The 15,867-nt window shown below is 41.6% G+C and overlaps 2 protein-coding genes across 2 annotated transcripts; both read right to left on the reverse strand.

Moving 5' to 3' along the window:
- Nucleotides 1–1,395: 1,395 nt before the first annotated feature.
- sf3b4 (splicing factor 3b, subunit 4) lies at nt 1,396–6,185 on the reverse strand. The gene is made up of 6 exons (XM_085791529.1): nt 6,131–6,185; nt 4,980–5,108; nt 4,332–4,874; nt 3,401–3,571; nt 2,710–2,871; nt 1,396–1,752 (listed from the first exon to the last, which is right to left on the reverse strand). The coding sequence occupies exons 1-6, from the start codon at nt 6,162–6,164 to the stop codon at nt 1,583–1,585; spliced, it is 1,209 nt and encodes a 402-aa protein (XP_085647655.1). The 5' UTR covers nt 6,165–6,185; the 3' UTR covers nt 1,396–1,582.
- Nucleotides 6,186–7,384: 1,199 nt separating this feature from the next.
- lix1l (limb and CNS expressed 1 like) lies at nt 7,385–15,504 on the reverse strand. The gene is made up of 6 exons (XM_085791530.1): nt 14,955–15,504; nt 12,456–12,619; nt 12,050–12,190; nt 11,130–11,225; nt 10,374–10,451; nt 7,385–9,605 (listed from the first exon to the last, which is right to left on the reverse strand). Exons 1-6 carry the CDS (start codon nt 15,289–15,291, stop codon nt 9,354–9,356), a joined length of 1,068 nt encoding a protein of 355 aa, XP_085647656.1. The 5' UTR covers nt 15,292–15,504; the 3' UTR covers nt 7,385–9,353.
- Between the last annotated feature and the right edge of the window lie 363 nt (nt 15,505–15,867).

Genomic DNA, 15,867 nt, shown 5'->3' on the forward strand with positions numbered 1-15,867 from the left:
TGTTTTGCACCATGTCATGTCATCCTGGGGAGCAAAGTGTCATAAATAATGGAGAGAAACAAACTGTGCAGGCCTCTTTCTAGTCCTCGTCCTGACAGTCAGTGGTAGAGGTATAGGAGCAGTGGTGCGTTCACTGTCGCAAGACATTGTGAATGTTACTTTAGCAGCTCAGAGTTGGCAAACTATACCTAATATGTCGAAAATACTTGCATCCAATTTCAGTGCTGCATACATAACATTGGTTTGGTTAGGTTAAATGCTTTGTGTACTTTTCTATAAACCTGGATAAACCTCATGAAAACTGTGTATTGCTGACCAACCAATCAAATGACGTAATTGATTCTGTGGCGGCTGCTAAAAGACAGTGATGCTGCTGCTCAGAAATTAAAGGGGAACTATGCAAGTCCGGTCACTTTTTGACTGTATTGCTAACCCTCCTCCTGGCCATGTGCATTTGTTTTCAACGAAGCCGACGAGAAAGCAATCCATGGAGCTATATATCATATACAATGTTACGTGTATATTTTGTGTACGCATATTCTCACTTATATTTTGTGTACGCATATTCTCACACACATGCACGCTCTACTTCAATTCACCAGTGTACGACGTGTATATTTTGTGTAGTCTTATCTGTCATAAACTAGAGATTGCGGGTTACATGGCGTGTTGGTGACGCATTGCTGCCGTGACGAGAGCTGGGACACCGGGGCGGCGGCTCTGATCTTGCAATGTTGGTTTTTCGGCCAAAGAGACGCTACGTGGAAAGCAGAGAGCTTCCATCCTACCTCGTAATAAGATGCAAGTCATTTATTTAACCATCACAATTACTCCGAAACTGTTTAAGGTAAAAAATAGTTCCTCTTTAATAACTGGTTTATTTGACCTGTTCTGGTCTAAACCTCCACCTACACAGTAAACATTTAAATGTACTGGCCTTTTTCTTCAAGTGGACATCTTGACCTCTACAGCAGTTAAACCACAGGGGGAGCCAATCGCAAAAATGACAGCTCCATTTACCAGAAGTGTACAAACAAGCAGTGCCAGTGATTCAGCAGCCAGGAAACAGGACACCTAGATAAAGATGCAGCTATTATTGATGGGTTGGGTTTTTTGTTTTTTTTGCACATTTACTTCTACTCCCTCTGTGACGTGTCAAGATGTCTGCAGTGAAACGGGCCGACTGCCAAGGGGACGCTCAACCACACTGAGTCCACTCAGAGTGAAAACTGTTTTCACATACCACTGGTATGGATTGACCTAAAAGGGCCCCCGTAGACGAATAAGATCCAACTAATTGTTTGCTTTCTATTTCTTACATTTCTATGGGGCTGTGCTTCAGGACCAAATGTACTGTACAATAACCCCTAAAGGTGAGAAAAATATGTCCAAAACTTGTACTAAAAACTTTATTCATCAAAAAGGTCCTTCAACTGTACAATGACCCCAAAAAAAAACAAAAAAAAGAAACAAGAACAGGTTAAATTATTCTCACAATTACAAATTGAAGTAGGTCTAACGATGTTAAAAAAAAAAAAAAAAAAAATCAAAATCAGAGCCTGTTTCTGCAGTCTGAGATGGATTACGGTGGCATTGGTGCTCTCATGGGGACGCGTGGTGGGGCACCAGGGGGCCTTGGAGGCATCGGGGGTCCTCTCTGGAAGCCAAACGGAGGTGGACGAGGGGGGCCGGCACCGTAGCCAGGTGGAGGCATGGGAGGAGGCCCTCTCATACCTGGGGGCACAGGGTGACCTGAGGGATACAAAGAGGAGGAAAAATGAGAAAACATTTGATTCTGTGACCTTTCCCAAGCCAAAGATAACCACAGATAAAATAGCAATTTAACTTTAAAAATACACACTTGAATGATATTCTGATTTATGGTTAAATTTAAACACATTATATGCACTAATTCTACACTAATGTCACGAACCAATGTTGGATACAGATCCGTATGTCTTTCTGGTGACTCACTTCCTGAACGTGATGAAACTCAACTGCGTGTGTGTGGGCGCGTTTACACTGTGCTATAACAACAATGTTACACATTCGTTGTACGCTGGACTGTGCGAGATGGTAAAATATTGATGACAGTCTGTCAGGCTGTATAACAACAACGGTGAGGCATGTCAGATGGTGAAATGTAGCTTTATGAGATGTAAAAAAAAGATGGAAGAAACACAGGTACTCTTATGTTTTGGAAATGTTGTGAAATAATAAATTGGCTCTATCAACACTGTTCACTGCACTTCTATGCACTGAGAGCCTTCAATAAAAAACAGAGGAGGAGGAGGAGGAGGAGGGTCACTGCCAGGAAAGAAAAAGCAACATGAAAATAATGGTTTTGCATATTGAGTTGTTGTCTGTTTTTTCCCCCAGCTTTTTAATAGCTGGTATTTTGTTCATCTTTTCAGCAGTGCACAATAAACGAAAAACGATACATGAAAATGTGTTTTAAGAATTCAATGTGTGGTGATGGCTCGGACACAAAATTTGGTTTGGTGCAACATATCAATACTGCAAATTGTTACATCTATTCTGTGGCATAATAAAGATATGCAGAGGAGATGCTATTGACCATTTTGCTGCTCTTTTTTTTTTTAGACTGTACACTGTACTGCAATTAAAACATACGCAAATCTTTGTTTAAATGACAGAGATAATGTTTGTGAGCTGAGAGTTTTGACAACAAAGAGCCTCAACGCTCACCCATGGGAGGTCCATATGGTGCTCTGGGTGGCATGCCCATAGGTGGGGGTGGAGGCATGCCAGGCGGTGGCGGTGCCCGTGCTTGATTTGCTCCTGGAGGAGCAGGAGGTGGAGGCACCATGCCAGGAGGACCAGGAGGAGGCATGGGCATCTGCGGCATACCTGTGGGACACAAACAAACAGAACGTGTAGGCGACGGCGTTACAGTTTCTTCTTACTGCAATACCAAACAATTGAAATGAAAACGTTTGTGTGCTCAAAGAGAGAGAAAAGATGAATCACAACTGCCTTTCTTGGTGAATTACACTTTTTATGTTTGAACCGTTTTACAAGTGATCATAAATGTGCTTTTGTCATTCTTGTCACGAGAGGCAGCAGGATAAGAAACTGTACTAAATTATGTGTTTGTCTGTCAATCACTTACTCACAACAAGCAGTGCTTCATTACAATGTGTGTGTGTAGGTTGCAAGCTTGGTCATACACAGTTATAAACATTAAACTGTGGCAGGGCAACTTACACTTTGTATTTATTTACTAAGACAAATATCATCTTGAAATTTGCAAACATATGAACTATTGGTGACATCACCAGCCATCAGCACATGAGTGAACCTGTCAATATAGTAATATAGTATACCGTCTTGGGCCCTTTCACTTGCACATTAAAAACACATTTTAACAAGCCATTACCTGGATGCATGTTGGCAGGGGGGAATGGTGGTGGTCCGGGTGGAGGTCCTCCACCTCCGCCCTGGGGGCCTGGTGTCCCTGCGTTTGGAGGCATGGCCATATTTGGGGGCATATTTGGAGGCATCGATCCCGGAGGAGGAACAGGAGGGAAAGCACCAGGAGGTGGCATGCCTGCATAGAAAGAAGAAAGAAAAAGTTTGATTAACAATTTCAGGTATAACAAAACACAGTTCAACCAATGCACAAAGCTGATAATCTGTCTGACTGATTAATTTGTTACATATCATGAAGAATGGAAGGAGTTCCACCGCACATAATGTGGTCATTTCAACACTGATTTATTGTTAAAGGTAAAGCAACGCGTTTCACCCTGTGGGCTTCATCAGGCGCTTGTTAAATATCATGGTGATCGGTCAGCTCAGGTGCCATGTTGACTGTTTGATAAATCACTCAAGATGAAATCAAAGTTAAACTCATTATCGCCTAAAGAGACAAAGAAATGCACCGCATTCAACTACCTAATCTATAACCATTAATCAGCAAAAACAGCAACAAAAAAAAATCAAGATAACATATATCGAAATTGTAATTTCAACATGTAGGGTGTTTGTTTCATGGCTGAGACTGATTTATAGCAGAAACTGTATCTTTTGTTAATGTTGTTGAGATTTTTGACTTTTAGAGAGATTTAAGAGAAAATGCAACTTGTGAAGAAAAAAATGTCGACCAAGATGGTAGCCCACCTCAATTCTTTACATAAGGGTTGAGGCATAGTTACATCTGTTCCACACTGTGTAGGCATGTGACCTAATATAAAACCAACTGATGACTTTCTCAACCACAGAATAACTGAAAATGTTCTTCGTTACACTACGAGAGCAGTTAAACACAAACACAGACCCTCCGACATCCACCACATCCCCAGTCGTACCTGGCATCGGCATCCCAGCTCCCATTGAGGTAAGAACCGGTGTCGGGGCGCTCGGTGGTGGCGGGGCGTCTGCAAACAGCTGGTGAGGCCTGTCAGCCTGGGAGAGCGGGTTCTGTGCCGCCAGGAGTCGCTCTGCGGCCGAGCCGTGTCGCTCTCCTTTAGAGTCCTTCTTGAAGGCGTACGACACCGTGATGGGCCTGTTGCAGAGGTACTGGCCGTTCATGGCCTCGATGGCGGCATCGGACGCGTCGAAGCTGGCGAAATTGATGAAAGCATAACCCTTGGAGTTGCCGGTGTCGGGATCTCGCATGATCTTTGGCGTCTGGAGGATCACGCCGAAGGCACTGAATGTGTCGTAGAGCAGTTTCTCGTCAATCTCTGGGTCCAGGTTACCGATGAAGATGTTTGCGCCCACATCCAAGTTTTTGTTGTGCGCCGAGGCCTTATTAACTCGAATTGGTTTGCCATACAGCTTTATCATATTCATGATTTTGATGGCATAGTCGGCATCTTCCTCACTAAGAAACTCCACAAAGCCATAACCTGAGAGGGGAAAAAAACAAATTTAGAGGAATGTCATTTCTCGTCTGATATTTGGTTGCCTTGGTAATCACCAACTTTTAACGCATGTAAGCTCATGATACTCACCCTGATGCTGTCCAGTGACCCTGTCTTTGGGCATGTGAGTGTTGACTACAGGGCCAGCCTGCAGGAAAAGCTCCCATAGCAGTGGTTCTGAAACCTTCTCATCCAAACCACCGACATACACGGTGGCATCTGAAAAAAGGGTAAAAATGTCAAATCTGATCAATATGAAAATGTCTATCATGTTCAAATTAGACACATTTTTATATGAGTTTGGATCAAATAAGATGACAAACCAATAAAGATGCTTAATGACATATTATTTACATGTTGTCTTTGACTCTACACAGTTAATCTACATGACCAAAACACCCCAAGACGATCTTTGGACAGTAAAATTTGCAACTGCAGAGTATATCTTAAAACCCTTTACTCCTTAATCACTATTACCTAGGTACAACCTGACTGATTCTTATTCCTGATGTTTCATCAATACGACCCATAATGTTTAAATGAAACCACAGCAACTGTAGTTGGTGACACAGATTGATATGAGCAACAGTGGATATTGTCTGACACTTTATGCTGAAACGTAAAATGAAGCTACCATCAACTTGTATGAGCTTTTTCATTCATAACATCGATTGGACCGTATCTTCCTCACAGGCGTTACACGTATAATCTGATACAACATGAAAACCTGATGGAAATATCCTGACAAAACGACACCAGGTAGTGTGATACACACCGTTTGATGACTTGTTTAGTATTTATCCACATTTTATCCCCGCATTTGCCACAGACTCGCATGTAACTAAACGTTACGTTACTGTTAGCTCTGTTAACTACGCTAACTTAGCCGGACAAGCTAACCGCTAGCCAATATAGATAACCTGACTAAGTTAACGTTACACATCTAAAATAGTCGCCACACATGAGAAACCAATCAGTAACTCAGCAACACAGATACCGCCATTTGCACCACGCAAGCAAGATAGACATAGGTACGAGAAGTTATGATGAATTGTTAAATTAGCGGCAGGTCAAGCTAACGACAACTGCACACTCCCATGTGACCGAGCCATCGAGTTAGCTCACCAACAGGCAAACGGTGCTAAACAAAACAGCGGAGAGACTTTGAAGTGCAACCAAGAAGTAGATTCATAAAAGACCATGAGAAAAAAAAGAAACGCATGTTTTAATAGATTATTTACCTTGGTTTCTTTCTGAAATTGGTCCCGCCGCCATGTTGAATGAACAACGGAAGGCGAGCGTCGCTAACCGAAGCCCCGCCTCTTCCTGTACGACGCGCCGTACGTGACCGGAAGTAAATACAATAAAAGTATTTTCAAAATATGTGAAATTCAGTTCAGTTCACTTTTATATATTTCTTATAAATGTTTTTGAAATTGGATGTGGTTTTTGTATCTAAGTTAATTGACAACAAGGTAAGTAACCAGCTGCTCACAAATAAACTTTAGTGTTAGGGTGAATTTTCCTTTCAACATTGAACATTTATATCTACTGATTAAATCTGAGCATTATAGCCTTATGACTGTTGATTAAAACTGAACATTTATGTCTACACTGAAGATTTCTAATGAGCACTGAACATTTATCCTTACTCCCTTACCTACTGATTAAAACTGGACTGAATAAAGTTCTCTTTCATCGATTAACTGCTTGCAGACCACGATTTCCAAATTAGAGACAATCCTTGTACAAGATTCTTAAACCAACACGCCTGACAATACCAATACATTTTTTTTATCAGCCAATTTATTACATCATATAAATCTACTAAAAGTATAAACATGGAATACAAAATGTTCATAGAAAATACATACAATAACAGCCTTCAGAAACACTTAAAAACAATACTGAATAAAATATGAAACTTATAAAAACAGAAATCAACACAACATGCATCAAAGCCAAAGGATGAAAAGCCAAAGTCTGTTTTTTTGTTTTTTTTTATAAAATGGATAGCAAAAAATATACTGTTTTAAAAAAGCCTTCATCAATAATGATCACAAAGAAAGGTTCAAAGGCATTTGTAAGAAGAGACTTCTGAGATTAATGGCTTGTTGTCAGAAATCACATACATCATAAGAACTGAATCAGAGGAAATATGTAAAAACACATAATTCAGGAGCTCCAGCCTCAATCCTATAACCAGCTCAACGTAATACTTGTTGAGTATTTTCCACATTAATTACATTTTAGCACTGGTACAAGTGCACCGGCAAGTCAGACTTGAAACCTGTTCATGACACATTGTTAAAATTGTTTGAGCTGGTTATTCAAAATGTAAAGTGAAAAGGAAAATGACCGATGAATGAGGCTGGATTCAAGCTGCAGAACAGTGAGGTCAAAGTGTGCATTACATCAGTTCAACTGTCTATCTTAACATTTCAGTATTCACTGAAGAGCGCTGCAGGGTCTTTGCCAAGAGGACAAAATAAGTCGCTGCTGCACTTGTATGTTACGAGCTGAGTACCAAACCAAAGATATATATTGGTTATACATGTATAACAAAGGTAGTAAGATTGAATAAATCCTTCATAACAACATATTAAGGTATTATAGCAGTAACATAGCATGTAATCTATAACATCACCTTTACATGTAAGAGAAAGGATTTAAAATAGAGTAGCACCAGCCTTTTAAAGACCCTGTGAAATGAAAGTTAATGGTTCCAACCACTGTATGCTACCTATTTCAGAAAGGCACAATGATCCCAGAGAACAGATGCAGCTTAAGAATATTAAAATCGATCTGGCTTTAATCATACTACATTCCTGCCTCTTTTGTTTTTTACTTGCTGTCTCCCCTTTAATTTTATGTAATGACTTTCTTCTGTTGACAATCCAACACTCAGCAGCAACATGAGGTCTCCTGCTGTTTAACTTGGGCAACTCACTGCCCACATTTCCTTCCAACGGGAGCCACACATTATCAATTTAACTCTCACTTCCATTCCCCAGGGTCTTTAAAAGGCTACTCTTTGAAATGCCTTCATTCCTATAATGTAATAAAAAATACATTTTAGACAGACAGGAAAATGAGGATATCACATTTACAGTATAAAATAAATCAGGTCCTTCAACATAAAATATTTGAAAGGTGATAAGTGCGAGTTACATACGTCGTTTTTTAGCTTGTGGACGAACACCAGCGCTGAAAAACAAACTCTCCAATATCTTAAAAAACAGAAACCACAACCACTGGTACTGTTTTGTATCGACTACGATGACTCACACATGACTCACACATGATGAATAAGCTTGTTAAAAAGCCAAACTTGGTTATAAGGAAAGATCCCTCGGCTCGGTGTTTTGGACTCTTTACTGTTTTCGCTGAGACCCCTCACCTCGTCTCTCACCTCGTCTCTCACTTAGTTTCCCAATTACCAGCTCTTTTAATATCCTCTGGATGACAAACACAACTTCTATCACAAGAGCAATTCTAGAGTCTGAACAGCATCGCTTTGCAGGTCCTTTAGCTGAGAGCACACTGAAAATATACATTCAGCTCGTGTCGTGGCCACCAAGCATACAATGTAACATAAAAAATAACACAAAGCGATGGTTCACTATCTGATTTTTCAAAAACCTGAGCTGCTGTCAGAGCGATCACTCCCCTGCTGACATTTCTGCAAAGTACCCACAACTTTTTACATGAGCCAATAAGTATTTTTCAACGCTTACTGGAATAGTTACATACCTCCTACATTATATTCTCATTACAAGTGGTAGGATAATGTCTAATGTTGACACTATATGGGATCTTTTATCCTCTTCCGTGCTGGTAATATTTTAGAAATACTGTTTATTAGCAAATACAAGGTACTTGCTATCAGGGTTTAAAGCTTGTGAAAGAAAGTTTCACTTCAGGTATTTTCTCTACACTCTTATGATACTTCTTAACCACTTTGCCTTGTCAGAGTCCATGATACTATAAGTGCTGTAAGTGAACCGACCCAAAAAGAAACACGCTGGTTTGACTTAAAAATGATCTTAACCTCATGTGTGTTTGGATTTTTGGGCCTCATGACTTGTACATTCACTGATGAAAGGCAGGTTTTGTTTTGTTGCAGTGTGATATAACCAAAACACATGTACACCCCAGAAAGCTGGTGTGCCAAGCAAGTTTACAGGGATTTTTTTTTTGTTTTTTTTGTTTTTTTTAAGAAAAAAAGCACTGATATCCTGTAATCACTAGGCACAAAGAGGTAACGGCTATAGCGGCAAATGTTTGTTTTATGGATGGATGTGCATACTGTAAAATTCAAGGCCTGATTACCTGGTTTCCACAACAACACACAATATACAAAACCTAAGAAATCAGATGAATCATCTTTATCTCTATGAAATGTTCAATACTGTTACCAGGAATCCTACGGAATGTGAAGGCTTGTTTCCGTATGTCGGGTTTTTAGTGTGACGGCAGGGTGGCGGTGTTGGCTGCACTGAGCTGACCCACGGCTAACATCAGGATATCTTTCTTCTCTTTGTAAAAACGCAGTTCTCTGCCCGCCAGCCTGGCGTCCTCCAGTTCTCGCTCCGTGGAGGCCAGCTCCTGCGCAATCATGCCCGCCACGCTCTGCTCTCGGTTCACCCAGTCGGCGGCCATCTGTGTGCGCATGTCGTCGTCCAGAGCCCGGTGGGAATAGTGAGCCAGCACCTCCTGCGAAGATCGGCGATAGCAAAGAGTCAGAGAGTGCAATGTAATGTACACATCAACTCAAATCCCCCTAACCCTTTAGTTGTGGTGCTGGAGGAAACGAGAGTTGCAGTTTATACTCTCCTTTATTTTTCAGGGAGAGGATATAAAATATCATGTCTCATATGAAGGTGAATGATGATTTGCATTACAGATAAACAACCTAGAGCAGTATTATATATATATATATATATTTTAAAATATGTTTTCTGCAACCAAACTGACGCTAATTTCTCGAAGTTTTACAAATGATATATATTATTTGTTGGGAAAGTCTCTGTAGAAGAAATTTATTGCGGTGGCACCTAAAGAATAAACAAAACTTTATCTAAAATCCATCTGCAGATTCAGAATCACATACAGGGAATTTGACTGCAGTTTTTCATTACTATCAGTTCTTACCTATAAATAGGCATATAGTTAGGAATAAGGGCAGTAAAGAAACTTAACTGGTAAGATTAAAAAAAATCCTTTAATTATTTTAGTTTTGCCTGTTTGTCTGTTCATTGCGTCAGAAGAACTTCCTATGGTATTTCCCAGCTTGCCACTGCTCTCTCATGGTGAGAGAGGAAACTGTCTGATCTATCCAGAACAATCCTGTTATGCAGGAAAACATCAGATAATTAGTTCTCTCTCTCAAAAAAAAAAAGTGTGATGTGAAAGCTGAAATCCACTGCTGCTTTTGGGTAATTGAGCCCATCTGTGAGACGGGGTTTGAATCTCATACGGTACCTGTCGGGAACACTGTCGTTCTCTCATGGCTTTGAGGCTGCCATTCCAATGCAGCAGCTGAAACACAGTCATCAGCTCCTGAACACACAAACACAGACAAACCAGCGGGAACATGAGGCCAAAATCACTTCAGGACGCTCAATATTTAGTCATCCAGTAGTGTAAACCACAGGTGCTGCCTTCAGACGTCTAATTTTCTAGTTTGAACTGGGGTTACGATGTTCCAGCTTCAAGCTCATGTGGGCTCAAGTTACTGTACATAACCACTGGAGGTCTACGAGCTGCATCCACATAGACTGTTTGTATATTTATCAATGTCTGTTAATGGTATGCTAAAGCCACACCAGCTAGTAATCTCTTTACAGACATTTTAGATTTCTAATTTAAAGGGGAACTATATAAGTCCGGTCGCTTTTCCACTGTTTTGCTAACCCTCCTCCTGGCCATGTGCAATTGTTTACAACAAACCCGACTAGAAAGCAATCAATAGAGCGGTACATAACGTTATATACCATATACGATGTCACAATGTGTATATTTGTGTAGTCTTATCTGTCATAAACAAGAGATTACGGGTTACAGGGTGCGTTTGTGTCACGGTGCGCTGAGACGAGAGCTGGGACACCGGGGTGGCGGCCCCGATCTTACGAGGTTGGTTTTCAGCCAAGGGACGCTACATGAAAGGCATTCTCCCAAAAACATATTGAAAGTAATGTATTTAACCATCACAATTACTCTGAAGCTGTTTTTATTCACCTGAAACTCCAGCATTGATTTTCCCTTGTTGGACTCCAGCATGAAGCGAAATGCCCCAATTCCTGTGTTGGGATTGTCAGCCTCTTCTCTGTTTCCCTGTAAATGTCAACAGGCAGTTAGTGACTGTGCTGTGCATGTGGGCTCACATACTTGGGACTGTCAGCCACCAACACAGAGGAGGATTACCTAAACATGGTGCATAACTCTCTAGCACATTGGTATTTTGTGATGCAGCAGTGCTTTCTAGAGCGGCTCCCTGTTTTGTTTGTTCTGGTGCACACAGTGACCTGACTCACACTCTTGCCAGCTGTTTCACACCATTCCTCTGATGTACAGGTGTTGGTAAGAAATGTAAAAATGAGCCAGTGAGGCAACCTACAAAAAAAATCTGCTTTGCAAATGTTTAATGGAAAAGAAATATACACCAATTGGTTAAGACTTAAACATACACTACCAACTTTATGCAAGTCTCTGGAAGCAAAATCCTCAGTAGTTTGTTTTCAAAATTCTATTTTCTGCAAATGAGTTTTCTTCCTTGGGAGATTTATTGCATCTGGTTTCAATTGAACTAAATAGGAGACACAATGCCAAAAGTCAGTGTGTATGGGACCCCGTCCAGGGAACTAATATTTAACTTAATTCTGACAGCATTTTGCAAAGCAACTACTGGATTTCAAAAGTCAGAGTGTATTATCTGGCTTTCTTCATATACAACAGGCCCGTGGCATACTTCCAGTCACATGTACCATGAAAAAGCATTTACGGTCACACTTAAGAATCATTTACAGCATCTAATATATGTTTGCATGCAGTATATCCCCTTGGAACCAGTGTGGGGGTCTAGGACACTGTAGATTGATTGTTTCCTACTGACTGGCAGCTACTGTACATGCAACTTTCAGCAATTGATGAAAACTTACATTGAAGGAGGCCAGAGCCTCACTCACGCTCTTCTCAATGAAGTCGTCTGTGATGCGACGAGAGGGGTGTTCATTGAAAACAGAGTTCATGAGGGCGATCTTGGCAGCGCTGCGTCTTGCCTCAGCCTTAGTGGGACAGAACTGTCAAACAGTGAAGAAAATGTGTGTTAGCAGCGGTCAGATACAATCAGATGCATACCGTACGGTCAGAAGGCCGAAGGCATGCAGTGTTTACATGGAGCGGAGTAAGCAACAGTGTGTGCACAGATCTTAAGTTACTGGTCTTGTGATTGAATCCATACTTGGTATGTTGTGGTTGCATGGAGTTTTCTAAGCTTGTGACATGGTGCTTTAATGGCCTTTTTTTGTTGTTGGATAAATCATTCAATGTGATGGGTTTGTGTACCTGGAAACTTCCGAAGCAGCTGCCTCCTGGAAGACTGACATAGCAAACGTAGGGTGGGCTGTTGGATGGGACCATTTCATAAACAACTAAAGCTCCGTTCCTCAGGTCAGCTCCTCTGCTCAGCTTCATCTGCCAGAACTCCTGCAGAGCCTCCACCACATTCACTGCATGGGACAGATAGAAATATAAAACTATCACATTATGGTATACAAACCCTGTCTTTTATCAGTAACAGAGAAAAAGTATTATAGTACCCAGATATCTAAATGTTTACTGCGATCAGTTTGCATCTAAAGTGTGATTAGTCCTTGGCTGTGCTCTGCAACATCCTCTCTAAACACAAAGATGGAAAGGGTTGGGGGGGGAAGGTCACTTCAAGGATGCCAGGGGATTTTCCTGAAAAGATTTAGGTGGCTGCCGAGAGGAAATTCTGCATCACTACAGAGGAACTGCTTAAAGAAACACGCGCTCAACCCTTCTTGGTTCTAAAGCGCTCATGAGAGAAAGTTACATTCCTGTCGTCTAGAAACAAGACAACACCAAAGAAAAGCAGTCAAATTCGCAGCTCGGTCATAAATAATTATTTGGGTTTGGGTCTGCAGGGAGATGTGAGTGCGGCCAACATTATCCAGGTCTCTTTCACTGCTGTTCGTGCTCGGCTCGTTCCCACTGAGCTCCCACTGTTTGATACCAACACAGGCTGACTGCTTCTCCCTCACACACAGAGTCTGGAGCCCGATCAGTATGTTTCAAAGGCCCCAGCTTAGCCAAACAAAGACATAAAAAAACACAAAAGCATACTCTGACATCAGATATATAAATCCCTGAACTGCAATCCAAGTAATTTTGTTATTGCTCTTACTGTGCGAAAGCAAAACGCTCTATAAACTATAAACTGTTCTCTTGTTGTAGCCAAATATAAAGTAATAACTTGTGTGCTTTTGTAAGAGTTGTGATGTTACTCTCACAACAGAAATCGATCAATACTGCTATCTATTTAAAATATTATTGAGTGTATTGTTTATTGGATATAATTAGCCATAGATGTTCCGTATAAACACAGTAGTTCCTCTAAAGCAGAGGTCAAACAAAGGAAATCCAACTTTTTCCAATTCTGAGTGTGACAGAGAGGGATTTTTGTGCATCTATAGAGATCACAACAGTGATAAGATAATGCATTTCCTTACATATGAAAAACAAAAAGTCAGGAAATATTGGGAGATAGCACAATGCGATATACGTATTATAACAATGGGTGCTGTCCCGGCTCAGACCCACAGAGCGACAGTCAGACACATGACACTTTGACCACAGATCCACTGTAGAAAAACCTAAATCACATCTCTCTAAAGAAGCTCCTAAGCAGCTTTTGAGCGTAAAGAATTGGACTAAATGTAATTCCCCCCTTTTCTAACCCAAGAGTAAATCACTAAATTGGAGCAACAGTAAGACAAAGTCACAGCCGGTGTACAGTCTTTGTGCCACTGCCAATGTTGATGGTGTTAAGTAGCCTAAATGGGATAGAGTAGGAAAGAGGCTGTTAGTCAGAGCACGGAGGGACAATCTTTTGGAAATAAATCCTATTAGCGCAGGACGGGAACACTTGTATTAGGACCGACTGCCAACATTATTGTGGATTTTGGTTTAATGTTTGTTTTAAGCACACAATTTGCCAATGTGCTGCAGCGATTGACTACAAAGTAAAGAGATGGGTAAACTATCACCAATGGGGTCATCAGACACATAAAACACACATTATGCACAAATTAAATATTTGTAAAGTTCAGAAATAATTCATATTAATGCTTTTTTTTAATGAATGGTTCTTACACATATAATACAATGCAGCCATCTACTAGAATGTACTGTGGGGTATAGTTTGGATTAAATATGAGATATTCTGATCATATCTGAAAACAATTGATAAACTGATCATATATTTGTTCTCTGTTTTTTAAAACAACAGCATGGTTTTACAAACATATTCACTACTGACAACCCCCTTTTTTCCACAGCTGGCATGTACAGTAGGCTACATGGCCAGCACTGTACCGTGTCCAATGTAAAGTTAATTTACTTTATTGTAGTGTGTATAATAGTTTATTGTTCATAGACTTAAACCCCCATGCAGAGCCTTGATAGTTAATCCTGTAATGACAAAGCTGAAGGTATGGTCACTGTATAGCTATGTCGGAAATAAGAAGAAAACTCCAGAGAAACATCACATCTGGTTAAAATGACCACATCTCAGAGTGAAACAAAGACAAAGTGAACATATTTGACGTTGTGCAGCTGAACATGACTGTAACAGTATGAGTATGTTTATGTTTTCCGTGGCTGATCCACTTCCAAACAAATGGCGCAGCTAAAAGTGGTTTTCTGGACTCCCCCTCCCCAACTACACCCAGGCTCTATCACACTGATTCACACCGTTATTTACACGTTTAACGGGACTTTTACTTTATTTATTCACGGCACAATGTAGTTAGTTTTAGTTACCTCTGCCGTAGCCTTGTGTGTGTTTGGCGAAGCTGCGGACCACCGCCTCCACCGCCTCCTTCAGCACCGCCGGGTTCCCCGGGTTGCAGTGCGCAGCCCCCGGCCCCAGCCCCGCTGCCATGCCGCCGTACAGGCTGTGCAGCTGCAGCGGCGGCGGCGGCGGCGGAGGCCCGGACGAGGCGGCCAGAGAGGCCGGGGAGGGCAGCAGCGGCGCGATGGGGACCGTCACCCCGGGCCGGAGAGAGGAGCGGAGGGTCCCGGTCGGTCCCGAGCCGAAGCCGATCCCCGGCTGCAGCCGCGGAGGGCGGACGCTGTCCGGGAGCAGGTTGGATTCCATTGTCCCGACGTAACGTCTGCGGAGTCGGTGGGTTGGGGAGGAAATGTGGACCGATCAACCGGAGGGGTTCAGGCCGAGACACGGGCTGGAGGAGCCGGGCGGACGAAGTGTTAACGCGGGGGTTTTAGTCAATCACGGCCGAAGAATGAGTGTGAGCCGACGGGTCCCTGGACACATAACACCGCTGCTATGCATCCTCACTCTCTGGATTAGACTGCGGGGCTGCCAGTCAAATGCTGCGTTCACGGCCTCCTGGTAGTTTCCTGCATCAGAAATCAGCCCCAACTGTAAGCACTTTTAAATCCAGGTTAAAAACATTTCTCTTTTCACGTGCTTATAGCTGAGCTCTTTTAAGAACTTAAAACTTTTATTTATTTATTTTATATTATCTATTTTCTTTTATTTTACTTTTATTTGCTCTTGCTTTTAACTTTTTTTTAAATGTTTTGTCTTTATGTAAAGCACATTGAGTTGCCTTGGTATGAAATGCGCTAGGCTATATAAATAAAGATGCCTTGCCTTGCCTTGCCTTGCATCTGCTTTAAAGCACCAACAAGTCAGTGTTGTTCAGCCCTA

Source organism: Trachurus japonicus, chromosome 11 (assembly GCF_045865225.1).
Source record: "Trachurus japonicus isolate A0001 chromosome 11, Traja_1.0".
In the NCBI taxonomy this organism is placed as follows: domain Eukaryota; kingdom Metazoa; phylum Chordata; class Actinopteri; order Carangiformes; family Carangidae; genus Trachurus; species Trachurus japonicus.

Excerpts from the sequence above, each read along its gene's own strand:
- sf3b4 (XM_085791529.1), bottom strand. The coding sequence starts at position 6,164 with ATGGCGGCGGGACCAATTTCAGAAAGAAACCAAG. Across the intron at positions 5,109-6,130 it reads AATTTCAGAAAGAAACCAAG|ATGCCACCGTGTATGTCGGT; the intron begins GTAAATAATCTA and ends CCCTTTTTTCAG. Across the intron at positions 3,572-4,331 it reads AGCTGGGATGCCGATGCCAG|GCATGCCACCTCCTGGTGCT; the intron begins GTACGACTGGGG and ends CTTTCTATGCAG.
- lix1l (XM_085791530.1), bottom strand. The coding sequence starts at position 15,291 with ATGGAATCCAACCTGCTCCCGGACAGCGTCCGCCCTCCGCGGCTGCAG. Across the intron at positions 12,191-12,455 it reads GCTGCTTCGGAAGTTTCCAG|TTCTGTCCCACTAAGGCTGA; the intron begins GTACACAAACCC and ends ACTGTTTGACAG. Across the intron at positions 10,452-11,129 it reads AATCAATGCTGGAGTTTCAG|GAGCTGATGACTGTGTTTCA; the intron begins GTGAATAAAAAC and ends TTGTGTGTTCAG.